At 55.9% G+C, this 16,023-nt stretch overlaps 1 protein-coding gene across 1 annotated transcript in view; it reads left to right on the top strand.

Moving 5' to 3' along the window:
• The window catches only part of CASTOR2 (cytosolic arginine sensor for mTORC1 subunit 2), a 52,992-nt gene extending 36,969 nt beyond the window's left edge, over window positions 1–16,023 (top strand). The window contains exons 3-9 of the mRNA XM_065892781.1: window positions 8,546–8,739; window positions 9,426–9,558; window positions 10,078–10,201; window positions 10,931–11,041; window positions 11,523–11,605; window positions 15,778–15,872; window positions 15,958–16,023. Coding sequence (XP_065748853.1) covers window positions 8,546–8,739; window positions 9,426–9,558; window positions 10,078–10,201; window positions 10,931–11,041; window positions 11,523–11,605; window positions 15,778–15,872; window positions 15,958–16,023 — 806 coding nt within the window. The remainder of the gene's footprint in view (window positions 1–8,545; window positions 8,740–9,425; window positions 9,559–10,077; window positions 10,202–10,930; window positions 11,042–11,522; window positions 11,606–15,777; window positions 15,873–15,957) is intronic.

The raw sequence follows: 16,023 nt of genomic DNA, 5'->3' as shown, positions 1-16,023 counted from the left end.
CCTTTCAGCAGCAGCCCTGGTTCCTTGCCCAGGCCCCTACGGTTGGAGCTGAAGTTATTTTCATTGTCCTCCAATGAGAAATTTATAAACTCTGTCAGTGCATAACACGTATTCTTATGCAGGTTGATTCCCAAAACAGAGTCTGAGAAATGGCATTGTGGAGTCAGGAGTTGACTATTTTGTGGTTCCCGATGGGTATTGACCCTCTTTACCTTCACTGGTGAGAAAGTGAAGCCCCAGGAAGCGGCTTCCCAGCTACCCCCTGTTGTCCTCGCACGCACGTGGTCTAGGGCACCGAGTCAGTATCGGGGACTGGGCTCGGCGCCCCACATCCTACGGGCCCCCCATGCCTCCAAGGGGGGGCGGCTGTGTGGCCAGAGCAGGAATGGGGCAGACCCCACTGGAGGCCCTGCCCCTTCGCCAAGGACACCTGTGTCGTCAGTCACTCATTCATTCATTCATTCATCAGAATTTTCTTTTCTTTTTTTTTTAATATTTATTCACTTGCGCCAGGTCTTAGTTGCAGCAGTGGGGCTCATTAGTTGCAGCAGGCGGGCTCCTCAGTTGTGGCTTGAGGGCTCCTTAGTTGTGGCATGCCAACTGTTAGTTGCCGCACGCATGTGGGATCTAGTGCCCTGACCATTGGGAGTGTGGAGTCTTAGCCACTGCGCCACCAGGGAAGTCCCCCATCAGACATTTCCTGAGCACAGGAACCACAGACCGGAATTTTGCCTTAGCCACAACTCACACGAAGAATGTCTGCTCAGGCAACCCGAGCACATGTTTATTTTCTCATGGGCATTCAGGCCTTTACACAGAACCGCTGAGAATCAGGGCACCTCGGATGTAGAAGGAACACCCCCAGAGTGTCTATTCTCTGGGAAGGGATATTCTATCTAATCCACCTCCCCAGACCAGTATGTCTGACTAACTGTCTACCTCTGAAGGCAGCAGGTAAGAAAACTCCTTGAGCAGGGAAAGTGGGAGGCTGCGGGACCTGGGGCGCCAGTTTTGCTGGTCCTGGAAGGCTGTGTTTGCAGGAATTGTCAGTAACCAGGGAGCCGTCCTTTGGCCGAGCTGAGTGTCGGGTTATTCTGAGCCAGTCCCGGGGTGCGGGGTGGGGCAGTATTTACTGAGCACCTGCTGCGTGCCAGCATCTTGCTGAGCCCTGGAGGTGTAGCCGGAATGAGAGACCCCACCTCCGACCCTATGAACCTCAGGACCTGCCAGCTAATTACACCATTAATTGTGGAGCTGCCGTTGCGGTGGGTGCTGTGCAAGGAGGGTGTGGATGCTGCGAGAGCGAGTCACAGAGGATGCCCCGCCGTGCAGGAGACCCCACAGGAGAGGCCCTCGAAATAGGAAGCAAGACCAGAGCTGAGTCTTGGACCTCCACGCCCACCCCTCCGCCATTCAACGTAGATTAACGCATTTTACCAGCCCTGCCGGTGCTTCTGTCTGCAGACACTGTGCTAAACACTGGAAACGACTCTAACGGTCCTTACTTTATAGATGAAGAAGCTGAAGCACAGACACGTGATGTGCAGCCTGCCCAAGGCCTCGCCACTGGTGTCATTTATGCATGTTTCCACGGGCCAGGCCCCGGACAGGGTAAGGCAGGGCAGACCAGGAGGTATAAGGACAGAGCCTCAGCTCCTGAGGGACTTACAGACCCTGAGGTTCCCTGGAACCATAAACAGTGGAGGCGAAGTCTCGATCTGCCGCTCCCTGAACCTGAGTGGCTGGAACGGAGCCGGTGACAAAGGGGTCATCGGCTTACTCTTTAGTACAGGGTAGGTAGGACGTGGGGAAGCAGGTTTAAATTATTAGCCCAGGAGGGGCCCAGCCGCTCTGTGACTTCTGAGCCAGGGTCTCACTTCCAGGCCGTGACTCCTGGTCAGCACGTCAGGCTGCTTGGATATCCATCGTTACCAGAGAAAAAACTGTGTACATAGATTTAAGTAGTATGTACCTCTCGCGCTTACCTATGGAGCCACAGGGGAAAACCATACAAAGTAAGACTCCCGTTCCCCCTCCGCCACTCTTAACGGTTAACTGGAGCCTAGCAGAGACATATCACCTCCTGGGATCATTCCAGTGGCCTGAAGGGTAAAGAGTGGAGACCCATTTTACAGGTGAGGAAGCCGCCATTTACGTGCCCAGAGTCGCTGTGAGTGACAGAGGGGCATCTGAAGCCGGAAGTGCTTTCAGGGTGGTTCCAGCCGAAATGAGGAGAAAGTGCTGCTGAGAAGTGGTGGTTCCCAGCAGACCAAGGTCACAGGAGCACCTGAGAAAAAGGGGGCAGGCCCAGGGCAGTCTGCTCTCAGAGAGCAGGATTTGGGGTGGGCTGGAGGCTGCAGTGAGAGGTAGCGATGCTGAGTTCTACCCTCTCACCTCGCTTCTAGGGGGTTCTCTCAGGAGACTCCTCTTCAGAAAGGGAGTCTGGTCTTGTGGCTGCCCCGGTGGGACCAGGGAGGGGCGCTGGCTGTGTCACACTGTATGAAGGATGGTGCCCCGTCTCCCAGCTCTGCACGTGTTGCTTCTCACCCAAGGGGCTTCCCTTGGCCCCTGTTAACATCAGCCAGGGTACATTGGTTATTGTTCGCCAACAGTTGTCTCCATTGTGAAGCTTTTATGGTTAGAAACCAGCAGCTGTCTGCGATTCACTTGTACGTAAGATGCTGGACCTTTCCTGGGAGGGAGGGGCAATCGTCAGTGACATTAACCAGACAGCTCCTTGTTCGTTGTGGAATTTTAGAGGTTCTTGGCTGAAATGGATGCTGTGTGTCTGTGTGGCCAACAGAAGGGAGGTGCATGTGTGTATTTTGAGCTCTTACATATTTAATGAGCACTTACTTTGTGCAATGCTAGGTGTTCTCAGGGAACCAAAATAATAGGAGCAGCAGCGCCTGCCCTGACCTCTGGGTAGTGAGCAGAATCCCAGGTTTGCGGTTAGAGGGGCCCAGTGCACGTCGGGGGGGCCCCCCACCCGTCACAGTCCCCTTGTGTGTGTCAGTGTGATCTGTAGCACACTTGGGGCTTGGTGCCGTGATTGGTCGAAAGATAGAGGGAGGAGGATGTCGAGGGGTAACTCCTGGCCTCGCCCAGGGCTGAGGGGAAGACCCAGGTTCTATCCAGCCTCCGCTACCTTCTGGGCAAGTTGCTCACTGACCTGGGGCCTCCGTGGCCTCGTCCCTAACACAGGATCACCTCCTTCCCTCCCTCCCAGTTCTGTAAGGTGTGTGTGTGGCCGTATGGCATGCATCAGGGAGTCACGTGCCACCTCCACTTTGCGTGTCCACCAGGGCAAACAGTGCAGTGCCCAGCAGCACTCCCTGCATCTCCCACCTAGCTCTGAGCTCCTAATTTACTAATTCAGTAATACCCCCAGCAGGGGTCCCCTCTGCTCGAGGTCCAGGTCAGTGAAGGAGCTCGGATCCCAGTCGGGGTGAGGTCTTCACTGTGCCCTGAAGCCGACCCTCCCTCCCGGTGAGCACTGATGGGGGATGATGCACACCTGCCTTTGGAGCGTCTCCCGCGTTGTGTAAAATAACAGACTGGCAGCTCAGCCTGGAGCTGAGATTACATCTCCCAGCATGGGAGGAGGGGTGGACCTTGAGGATGGGGTGCCTGCTACAGGGAGGGCTGCTTCCCTGGAGAGTCCCCCGCATCATTCCCATGACACCCCAGCTCCCGCCCGCCCACCCGCTTCCCTCGGCCTCTCCAGGGCTGCCTCATGGCAAGTCCTTCCCACGAGGTCTCCACATTCTGTACCCCCAGGTGTGGATATTTCGCCGTGTTGACCTGTAGTGTATATGCTTCTTATCTTTTCATTCCACTCCGTATAATTTCCCAGTATCAGATAGCCTTCAGAAGTGTGTTTTCCCCATACTCTTTATATTTTGACAGTTTTCAGACTTGCACAACCGTTGAGAGCCTACAGTTAACACCCCTGTTCCCTCCACCTGAAACTAGACTTGCCGGCTGGTCACCTTTGAGGACAACTGTTTTCGCTTCTTGTCCATAAACAGTGCACACATACATTTATTATTTAATGGACCACTTGAACCCAAGACCTCAGGACAGCTCACCCTGAATACCTGAGCCTGTATCAGCTGAGAATAAAAGCCCTCTCCTACTTACCACACCTACAGAATGAGACATTAATTGCAGAATTAATACCTACCATAGATTTTATATTCTGATTTCCTTCGATTGGAAAATGTGTTTCATAGCTGGAAAACCTGTTTTTTAAACAGATGCATAGTATTCTGTCACAGATGAACTGTGGTTCATCTACCCGGCCCTGGCGTTGACTTTTTTGGTAGCTCCCAGGTCTTTGTCTTTAAATCCTTTTGGGTTGAACGTTCGTACCCATAACTCTTTCTTTGTCCCTTGTGTAACTACTCCTTTACAGTGAAACTGTACATGTTTAAACTCTTGATACATTTTTCCCCAACTTCTATCCAGAAACCAACAAAACTCCCAGCAGCAGCGTTACAACAGAAAGGCTTTGGCACTTGGCAAGCCCTCGGACGCCAGGCACTTAGCTACGCACTTGATGGGGATTATCCCATTAAATCCTCCAAGCGTCTTCTGGGGTCTGTCCTGATTTCATCAGCCCAACATTTGAAAACTAAGAAACCAAGAGGTGGTGATTTCGTTCAGAGTCACACAGCCAGGACGCAACCCGCCCACCTGACCCCAGGACTCCTGATCTGCCGCAGGCAGGGTGGGAGAAGCCTGGCAAGCTCCGTGCAGAGGACGTGACCACTTAGCACAGGGAACCGCAGGTCCTACAGCCGGAAACGGGGGACTCCTGGGGAGGTGGGGTGGGCTCCCAGCAACAGAGCTGCCGACTTGCTTTCTGGGAGGTGGCATGTGTCCTCAGCGACCCGCCAGAGAGCGTCCTCAGCTCTGATAGGCTATCTTTAGGGTCTTGGATGATGGGCAGTGACAGTATTAATAATCCCTTTCAGTCTTGGGATGTGTCTACCTTTCCTCTAGGGAAGAGCAAGCTGGCTCCCTCCTGGCAGCTCCTGGCAGCCCAGCCCCCAGCCCCGCAGCAGCACCTCGGGCACCCTGAGGCTTGGCCTGGGTGACGATGGGACCAGGCAGGCCTTCCCTTGCCCCCGAGTGCCAGGGCAGCATTTGGGGTCCCTGGGGCCAGAAGCAGCGAGCACTGTGGTCTCCAGCTGCTTTGCGGCTCTGGCAAAGCTCACCCTTCTGGAAGCTTCAGAGAGGTGACTACTGACCCGGGGCTGACCTCCCTCTCAGTCCAGGCCTGCTGCTTGAAGCACCTCAGTGGGTTCCATCCAGGACTGAGAGCCGGGACCCACCCCCGCTCACCGGCTGCCCAAATTCTGAGTAGCATTTGGATTGAGCTGAAATCCTCTGGGCAGTGGCAGCCTGCAGGCTGCCCACCATCCCCCACCCACCCACTTCTGCCCCCATTTCCGGTCGGCCTCAGGCCTGGGCTTCTCCGCGGGACCTGTCCAAACCCGCTGAGAGACTCCTCGGAGCAGAGCCTTGGTTACCCTAGCACCCCCTAAAAATGCACATACCCCAGCACTTTGCGGACTTGGTGGGAATGGCCTTTGCCACTGTATCAGCAGCAGCTTCCCAGCAGCCTCCGCTGAGAGGACGGAGCCAGGGTTAGAGTTTGTCACTGTCTGAGCCCAAAGCCTGTGTTCTTTGCCACCACCCTCACGTGCTCGCCGAGGACCCCACTGCTAAAGATCAGGCCCCACTGGATTGTGGAGCTCAGGCGGGGGACAGAGGGCAGACCTGAGGCTGGGGCAGCAGAGGCTCCACCTGCCAGATGAAGGCCTTCAGGGCCAGTGGAACCACGGTGTCAGAATTGGGACATTGGAACCTCAGCTGCCCGGACCCCCCCTCCAACTTTACAGCCCTGAAGCTAATCCCTGCAAGAGGGGTTTTCGCGACACCCCACCATGGGCTGACGGCGGGGCGGGTCTGGACAGACGTGCCACGGTGCCAGAATGAGGTGCCCTCCCCATTTACTGCACTGTGACCTTGAGCCAGTCAGCTTCCCTCTCTGGGCCTCAGTTTCCTATTCTGTGAAATGGGGCAGGGACCGACTTCTGAGCCAGGTCTATGAGCAAATGGACAGCGTTCTGCACTGCTGGACTAAGAATTCAGAGAAGTTGGCAGTGTCTGGGGATGACACTGGCTCCCCCGGGGCCCTCTGCCTGATCCTGGGAAGCCGGGTATAGGAGCGTGGGATGATGTCGAAGGCCACCCTCCACCTGGGGTCTGGCAGTGTGACCAAGCCCTGACCACAGAGACTGAGCTGGGGTGGGGGCGCGCCGGGGGAGCAGAGAAGGTTGATGGGTGGGAACAGGGGCCTGGGCAGAGCAGAGGGGCAGGGACAGCTGCCACGTCCCTCCTCATCCATTCTTTTGCAGCCTCCCTGTGCCAGGCGCTGAGAATAGCAGAAAACAAAGCCGATGGAGACAACCGCCCCAGGGCGCTGGCATGCTAGTGAGGCCAATTGTAGACTTGAACTAGCCGCTCACCCCACGCGGCCATGGGAATTTAAAGGAACCAAAATTAAATACAACTTAAAATGGTATTTCTTCTGTAGCACTGACCACATTTACGTGCTCCGTTGCCTCATGGGGTAAGTGGCTTTGGACGGCGTAGGTATAGACCATATCTATCATCCCAGAAAGCCCTCTGGGGCAAGGCTGGTTCCCAGCGGCACGAGGACTTCGGCTTTTACTCCAGAGAATGTGGAAAGCCACTGGGCAGTTCTGAGTTGTGAGGAGCTTGGAACAGGCAGGCAGAGGCAGGTTCACAAAAGCCGACATGGTCCTGATGTGTTAGCATGCGGTGATGAAAAGGACCCCTCCAGAATTTTCCTAAGATGGCTTTTGGGGTTCTGCCCTACTGAAAAGTGAAATTAAAATTTTTTATTAAGTATTTTATTTATTAGTATATTAAAATGGTGCTTCAGGTGACAGACCATCAAGGCACCCTGGCCCTCGGTGGCCCCTGGGGCTGTCTTTGCTTAAGATGGCAGGGTTGGGGGCTCACAACACTGCCCCCAGGAAATCCCCTCCATGGCCAGTTCCAGACCCCTTGGAATTTCAGAATTGAACTGGGACACTCAGTTCTGGGGAGCGTGTTTCCTCTGGCGGTCCTGGGGCTGAGAAGTCTCTCTCCTGACACCCCAGATGACAAGTGGAGAGACTAGATGTGGCAGCCTGAGATCAGGCTTTCCTCCTGCCTCCCCCACCCCCAAACCCCTTCCCTTCTCTGGGAAGCAGCCTACCTCTCCAGCCAGCCTGGCGGAGGACTGGCCCCTCTCAGCCAGCAGGGCCGATGGGCTCCGTCGGCTGTGGTTGCCATGACGACCTTAGCTGGGCAGGTAGGAGCCTGGTTGAGGCTTCCGGAGCCATCTTGCTGAGGCCAGCACAGCCCAGCCCAGCTTCCCTCGGGCAGCATCGTGATCATCACAGCCCCCTTAACTCACCAGTGTCCGGGCCCCTCTTCTTAGCGACCCCCTTGCGGGGGACCTGGCCCTTCTTCCCATGTGGTGCCTAGCATAGAGCATAGGGGTCTGTTTGTAAGTCAGATCTGGGTTTGAATCCTGGCTCTGTTATTCTCTGTCTAAGTGATCTTGGGTAAGTAAGTCACCAGCCCCTCAGAGCTCTGGTTTGTCACATGTGTGGGGTGAAATGACAGTCCTGGTACGGGGTGGGTTCGAGCAGGCGACTGTGATGCGTGGAGAGTTCCATGTGCAACCCGTGCTCCGTTCTGTGGCTGCCTGTCCATGCAGCCGTGCACATGTGTGTACCCTGTCCCGTGCACAGCCTCCCCTGGGTACTCTTTCTGCAGGACGGGGTGGAAGGATGGTCTTTGTGAGCTAGTCAAGGAGACTGGGCGATCACTGCCACTCTGAACCGCCCCGACCCTGCCCCTGCCGGTGCCCCCGCCCCCAGGATCCCCAGACTCTCAGGAGGGACTTGGGTGACAGTCACTGCCCACTGGAAGGTGGCAACCTCAGGAGGCCTTCTGGAGCTGAATGTGCTTCCAGAGGAGCCTGAAGTACAGGTCTAATTGAAGCAGGGAGAAAAATCCCAGGCCCCCCACCCTGTCTTCTCCTGGCCTCCCCTCTACCCCCCAGCCCCTGGGAGGTTCCTGGGAACCCAGTTTGAAAACCGTGGGACCTGGTCCACCGGTATAAGGTGGTGATGGCAGCACCTGGTACCCAGAAAGGTAGTGAAAACCAGAAATAACAGAATTGTTACCGCTGAGTACTCATCACTTCACAGCTGGGGAAACTGAGGCCCAGCACAGATGAACCCCTTGTTCCCATGGTCCCTGCCCTGCTGAGCTGCTGGGTACATCCAGAGTCCTCTGCGAGCCTTCCCTGCTCGGTCCTCCCCGGATGGGACCTTTAAGGACGATCTCGGCCTCCTTTGACAGATGAGGGCGCTGAGGCCCAGAGGGCGGGCTGGCCGAGGTCACACAGCTGGGGCCCATCAGTCATAAGCCAGCCTTCTGTGTCCCCCTCCAGAGCTGCCCTCCTCGGAACACCTGAGTGTGGCCGACGCCACCTGGCTGGCCCTCAACGTGGTGTCGGGTGGTGGCAGCTTCTCCAGCTCCCAGCCCATCGGTGTGACCAAGATCGCCAAGTCGGTCATCGCCCCACTGGCCGATCAGAACATCTCTGTGTTCATGCTGTCCACCTACCAGACGGACTTCATCCTGGTGAGCAAGCTGCAGCCCACGCCCAGGCAACATGGGCGCCCCCTCGGATGTGGTCTGCAAAGTTTGTGCCTCTCCCCCCCGGTTTCGTGATCAGCTCAGAGAGAGGTCAGGCGTACCTTAGGGTCATCAGTCCAGTGTCAGCATGGCCCTGGCTGGTCTAGTCCCACCCACTGCCTGCCCTTTGTGTGGACCATGCTGGGTTTAAGCTGGAGGCCAGGAAGTGAGGGCTGGGGGGTGCGTGTGGGTGGGATGCCCTCCTCGCTGGATGTCTGGCTCCCCCAATCCCATACCCCTCCCCTGGGGTGGCAAGTGTGTCTGGCCATGGAGCCAGCGGCATTTCCTGGCTACCGTGTTATTCATGCTCTTCTCCCATAGGGCGTGGCCACCCTGGAGAGTCTTCCCAGGCCAGGGACAGGTGTGGCCACCACATACAAGAGGGAGTAGGGGAGTGGACCTGCACCTCCTAGCCCTCGGCACGGTGTCTTCTCCCCTCTGCATCCTCCCTGCTGCCCCTGGGGAGGCATGTGCCCCTGGTCCCAGGCTCCCGTCCCCAACCAGGACAGTGGGAGGCAAGGACAGGGGCAGCTCATTCTGGGGACAGAATCTCAGAGTCAAGGGGCTGGTGACCCCAGGCCCACTCCACCCAGGGACCATGGTACACTCACTCTTCGACTCCCCGTCCCCAGGTGCGTGAGCGGGACCTGCCCTTCGTTACCCACACCTTGTCATCAGAGTTCACCATCCTGCGGGTCGTCAATGGCGAGACAGTGGCAGCCGAGAACCTCGGCATCACCAACGGCTTCGTGAAGCCCAAGATGGGTGAGTTGGGGGAGGGGGAGGGTTGTGCAGAGAGACCTCAAGAAATTACCAGGTCCTGCCCCAGGGCAGCCCCGTTCTCAGAGCATCAGTTGAGGGCCAGGCATAACACGGTACAACAGTCCTGATCAGACTCTGTTCCCAAGGTCTAGCCAGGGCAGTGGATGCGGATGCAGCCAGCAGTGGCCAGAGACCACTTCTGACCCAGTCCAGGCTATCAGGCCAGGCCTCCCGGAGGCAGTGACTCTCAAGCTGAAGCTTGGAGCACAAGTAGGAGCTAAGCCCAGTGGTGAAGGCTGGGAAGGGCGTTCCAGGCAGGCGGCGTGGCATGTGCAAAGGCCTGGGGGCCTGGGGGTGGGGCTGGAGTCTGGAGAAGCGACAGGGGCCAGGTCTTGCAGGGCCTGCAGCCGGCCTCCCCAGAGCAGCTGCCGGCTGACCCCACCCCTCTTCCTGGGCCCTCTCCTGCCCCACGATGCTCCTCTCCTCCCGGCCTCAGCGCCCCTTGTCTTTGTGCTCTCACAGTCCAGAGGCCCGTCATCCACCCACTGTCCAGCCCGAGCAACAGGTTCTGTGTCACCAGCCTGGACCCGGACACACTGCCCGCTGTTGCCACACTCCTCATGGATGTCATGTTCTACTCCAACGGGTAGGGCCTCCTCGGGTGTGAGGGGCTGCTGGGTGGCCAAGGGGAGACACGGCTCTGTCTAGTAGCCCCAGTCTGAGGTGGGAGGCACAGACCTGCCCTGGGAGCTCGTTTGAGAAGCGAGACATGGCTGTACCCCAGATCCCCATTCTAAGAGGGGAGAATGGCATTCCTTGGGAACCCCAAAACCTGGTGAAGCCCTAGGCCCACATGTGGATATACTAAACACCCCACTGTCACCTGAGCTCCTAGGGCAAGCCCAGTCGTTTGAAGAGCTGGGAACTCAGGTTGTTTCATTTGGTGGACGACAGCTTCGCATTTTTCCTCAGGGCAGATTGTAAGTTTTGGCCAGCACCAAGTGGAGCGGGGCCAGGGGCCAGTGAGCTGACAGTGACCATAGACTGTGCCCTGAGATGTGGGCCATCACAGGGACAGAGAAGCCACCCCCAGGAAAGGGCAAGTGTAGCCTGTGCCGAGGGCGGGATGGGTCTCCAGAAGCGTGAAGTGCGGTGCTCATCTCTGTGAACGCCGTGGAAGCATCCACACCTCACAGACGCAGAGACCGATGCAAGCAGTGCCTCAGGGTCCACCAGCAAGGCAGGATCAGAGCCAGGACTTGGCCTGTGCTCTTCCCAACACCCCCAGACTGATGGGCGGGGCAGGGGGGCCTGATGGGGCTTGGGGTGCAGCGGGGGCCCCACTCCACCCCTCACCAGCTGCCCCGGCCCCCAGAGTGAAGGACCCCATGGCGGCGGGCGATGACTGTGGCCACATCCGCTTCTTCTCCTTCTCCCTCATCGAGGGCTACATCTCCCTGGTGATGGACGTGCAGACCCAGCAGAGGTGAGCCGGGCCCCGGCATGGAGGCTTGTGATGGGCTTATCACCCACTTGGTCCTAATACGTCCCTACCCCAACCCTTCATTGCAGGTGAGTGGCCCCGGCTCACAGATGACAGGCCACTCAGAGACAAAGGCCCCGGGTCATCCAGCGCCATCCAGCGCTGTTTGTCCCTCACCCCCCCACCCCCGTCTGGAGCTGGTGGAGGGGGCGGTACCCTGCCCAGCCTGAGCAAAAGGGGGCAGTTGTTCCAAAGCCCGGTCCCAACCTTGCCTTCCTGCTCCCCCTACCAGCCCCCAGATGAGGAAGGTGCAGAGTGAGTGCGCTGAGGGCTTGGGAGAGTCCTTGGGGCCCCTGAGCTCAGGCCAGACACCCCCTTGCTCTGGTCCTACATCAGTGCCCAAGGACAGGGAATGCTCCAGGGAGGGCTGGCAGAGGGAGCACCGTTAATATCTGGGGATTAACATCACTCGCTCCCTTTCAAGGTTTCCTAGTAATTTGTTGTTCACGAGCGCATCTGGAGAGCTCTGGAAGATGGTGCGGATTGGAGGACAGCCCCTAGGATTTGGTGAGCCCTGGGGGGCTGGGGCCGGCATTGCCGAGTGCCGTGCATCTGTACCCCCGGTATAGATGGGGAGACTGAGGTCCCCACAACCCACGCGGTCCCTTGTCCAGTGAGTGACGGGAGGCATTGGCCTCGGAGGACGGAAGAGCAGCTTCAAGCAAAGCACTCTTCTCCGTCCCCTCCCCAATGAAAAATTAAAACCTGCTTATTATTAGAATATTGGGAACATGATAAAAATAGAAGAGGAAAAAAAAAAATCTCTCCTTAGTCCCACTGTTGACAGGGAATGACTGTTGTCATTTTTAATGAGGTGTTGTTTTTTTTTTAACACAGTTGCCAAACAGCTCACAGTAAAACTCAAGACATCCCAGCCCCTCACCCTTTTCCCTGTGTGTAATCACAGTGACCCGATGCCCCAGGAGAAAATTCACAGGAATCCCCCGAGACTCAGTCTAGCTTCAGTTTCCACAATTGTCCAAGCTGTCTTTGGTAGACAGTTTTTCCCATCAGCATATTCCAAGGGGCCACGGATCTCAGACCCCTCGGTTAGAAGGGCCACACGGTACCGATTCTCCCAGCGCCGAGTGTAGGCTGCTGGCCCCATTGTGATGACTGCAGCGCACTTTGTCTTGATGAGACATGATTTCTCTGGGCTAGACTTGTCAGACCCAAGACCTTGAACCCAGAAGAGGCTCTTGGTAAATCACAGGACGTTTGTTTCGGGGAGCACCCCTCAGCTGGCCCTGATGGGATCAGTAAATCCTGATTTCCCATAGACAGAGTGAAGAATGTTCCAGATGAAGCTCAGACTGCTCCAGGGGCCGTGGGGTCAGCCCAGGGGGCTCTGCTTCTGGGACGGGACGTGAAGGTGGCAGGGCATTTTGACCTGAGGGCCACAGGTCGGAGAGGGAACCCGGTTCTGCCACCTGCCTGTGGCTTTCTCTGGACAAGGTCGCAGATAGACAGTAACTAGCAGGACTGGACAGCACCCCCTAACTTTGCTCACATCAAGGCCAAAGCCAGAACCATCCCAGGGGCAGGACAGTGGGCTGCTTTCTGCAGTGCTAGGAAATGTACACTGAAGGCTCCTGGTCCAACCCTGGGCTCCAGCCTGTCTCTCGGGGCCACCTTCTCCACCGACCCCAGCATTTCTCCCACCCACATTTGCTGCCCAGTTTGGGGCCGTGGGGATATGGAGACCCAGTAGCCTAGAGGCAAGTTCGCCGGTGAAGGAGGCTGAAGGTGACCTTGGTGCTTAGCCTCTGAGCCTCAGTTTCCTAGTCTGTAAAACAAGGATGATGGTAGATCCTGCTTCAGGGTGGCGCGAAGCCCTCCACGACGTGTCAGTTACACCGGGTGCTCAGCAAGCACGTGTAAGGACGTGTAAGGCTTGGAGAGGGTTGAGGAAGGGAAGGCTTCCCAGAGGAGGTGGCCGCAGAGGTGACCAGCAGATGTTAACCCGGCTGACGGGGAGGAGAGGGCGGCACCAGCAGAGGTGGGTGTGACGCAGCGGTGCCTCTCCACAGTAGAAACAGTGGAAAAGAGCCTCACCAGGTCCTCACAGGCGAAGGGGCAGGCGTCACTGGAGACTCAGATGAGAAGCAGGAAGCTGTACATATCAGTTTATCTTTTTTTTTTTTCTTTTTTTACTGAAGTAGAGTTGATTTACAGTGTGACGTTAATTTCTGCTGTACAGCAAAGTGATTCAGTTATATATACGTATATATGTGTTCTTTTTCATATTCTTCTCCATTTTAGTTTATCACAGGATATTGAATATAGCTCCCTGTGCTCTACAGTAGGACCTTGTTGTTCATCCATTCTGTATGTAATAGTTTGCATCTGCTAACCCAAACCTCCCACTCCGTCCCTCCTCCAGCCCCCTCCCCCTTGGCAACCACAAGTCTGATCTCTATGTCTGAGAGTCTGTTTCTGTTTCGTAGATAGGTTCATTTGTGTCATATTTTAGATTCCACATATAAGTGATATCATATGGTGTTTGTCTTTCTCTGTCTGACTTCGCTTAGTATGATCATCTCTAGGTCCATCCATGTCACTGCAAATGGCATTATTTCATCCTTTTTTATGGCTGAGTAGTATTCCATTGTGTATATGTACCACATCTTCTTTATCTCTTCATCTGTCAGTGGACGTTTAGGTTGTTTCCATGTCTTGGCTGTTGTGAATAGCGCTGCTGTGAACATAGGGGTGCGTGTATCTTTTCGAATTATAGTTTTGTCTGCGTATATGCCCAGGAGTGGGATTGCTGGATCATATGGCAGATGTATTTTTAGTTTTTTGAGGCACCTCCATACTGTTTTTCATAGTGGCTTCACCAACCGTGTGGGAGGGTTCCCTTTTCTCCACACCCTCTCCAGCATTTGTTATTTGTAGACTTTTTAGTGATGGCCATTCTGACCCGTGTGAGGTGGTACCTCATTGTAGTTTTATTTGCCTTTCTCTAATAATTAGTGATGCATATCAGCTTATCTTTTTATCCCCAGCTTTGCTTCAAAGTTTACCAAAATACACTCAGTATAATAATATTACAGAAAAAAGAAAGTCAGGTTGAAGGGAGAATCGAGGTGGGATAGTAGATGAAACTTGAATCGTCCTACCATCTGCAGTTGCCCTGGGCTGTTTTGAGTGGCCTCGCGGGGCGGGCGACAGGGGACACAGTGTGTGATCTAGCAGGCAGCAGCTGGATCTACCTTCCCGGGATGTGGAGGGTTTTAGCGCCAGGCTAATAGCTATAAATAGCCCTGCAAGAAAAATAACTTGAGAATCTGAAAGATTCTAGACTGGCGAATTCCATATGTTTTAGACCACGGTTTGCAGGAAATATGTTTTCCATCACAGCCCAGCACACACATACACAAACAACTCTACGGTTTCACAAAACTGCACTCGCTCTGGTGCTGAGCTGTTTGCCCTTCCCTTTTCTGTTGTCATTTTATAAAACACTGGTTACCAGCCTTCTAAATTGATGTCCCAAATGGGTCACCACCCACGGTTTGAAAGGCACCATTCTAGACCCTAATCTCCTACCCGCGCCCCCCACCCCCTTTACAGAACTGAAAATGAATGTGTCTGTAGCTAAAGAATCTTAGGACACAACCGGTCTCCACCACATAACAGCACAGACGGTCACCAGAGGTGCAAGCACGAGGCCTGTGCAGCCACCAAAGGGGCCCATGGGTCCAGCCAGGAGCCCCGGGAGACCAAGCAGGAGACAGGAGCTTAAGAGACCTGCAGGGTCACGTCTAGGTCCCAGCGTGGGCTGACAAGCAGGACCAGGGCCAGGGAGTGGAAGGGTGCCGGGGAGGCTGGGGGTGGGGGAAGGGTGAAGCCCAGGTTGATGATGCCCAGGCTCTGGCCCCAGAATCCCATGGGGAGCTGGTGGCCATATCTGGACTCTCCCACCCAATCGGGACAGCGCTGGGGAAAGGCATCATCGCCAGAATCAGAACAGTAGCTTTGAGGGGTTGTGCTGATGGAGAGAAGAGTGGTCCTCAGATCCTGGAGGTCTTCCTGTAGGAGGAAGCTTTGCATGGTGCCTTCAAAGCGGGGAGGAGGGTGGAGGAGAGGGGAGAACCATCCCCCAGGCAACCCAAAGACCACCTTATTGGCTGAGGTTTGGAGGAGGCCAGGAGGCCACTGCTTTGGAGATCCAGAAGGAGAAGGAAATGACATTCCTCATGATCAGATGCCTGACACTGCCTTTAGGACAGGCAGGGACCTTTACCCAGTGGGGACTCCGACGAGGAAACGGAGGCTCAGAGAGAGGAAGTGACTTGGCCACGTCATCTGGCTAGAAAAGGGCGACAAACAAAAAAGAGGGCCTGAACCCACGTCCTCTTATTGCCACACTACCTCCAGCTCTGTTTAGGGAACTCGCAAGATGGCCAGGAAGATGAGTCCAAACTACGAGGCACGGGAAACAGGCAGAGGGTGGTCCCAGTTAGACAGAAGTGGCTTCTGTGGAGCCCTGAGGATGGAGAGCTCACTGCTGGCCAAAGAGATCAGAGAAGCCTGCTGGATGGAGGGGCGGGGAGTCTCTGGGAAGCTTGCGGGTACAGGGCGGGCACTGCCAGCAGAGGGAGGGGAGAGGCCAAGGCTGTGCTGGGTCGCCGGGTGGAGAGGACGCTAAACGTGGTCCCCGCCTCTGTCCCCAGATGAGTGCGGCATCGTGGCCCAGATCTCCGAGCCCTTAGCTGCTGCTGACATCCCCGCTTACTACATCAGTACCTTCAAGTTCGACCACGCACTGGTGAGTGTCCGGCACCGGCCCCCGGGCAGGGCAGGCCCGGCCCGGCTCCAGGGGCTCACGGGTGTCTGCTTCCCACCCCTCGCAGGTACCAGAAGAAAACATCAATGGCGTCATCAGCGCCCTGAAAGTCAGCCAAGCAGAGAAGCATTAG

This window comes from Phocoena phocoena, chromosome 15 (assembly GCF_963924675.1).
Source record: "Phocoena phocoena chromosome 15, mPhoPho1.1, whole genome shotgun sequence".
Classification (NCBI taxonomy): Eukaryota; Metazoa; Chordata; class Mammalia; order Artiodactyla; family Phocoenidae; genus Phocoena; species Phocoena phocoena.
The sequence above is the reverse complement of the archived record's forward strand: the minus strand, read 5'-3'. Positions and strand labels throughout refer to the sequence as shown.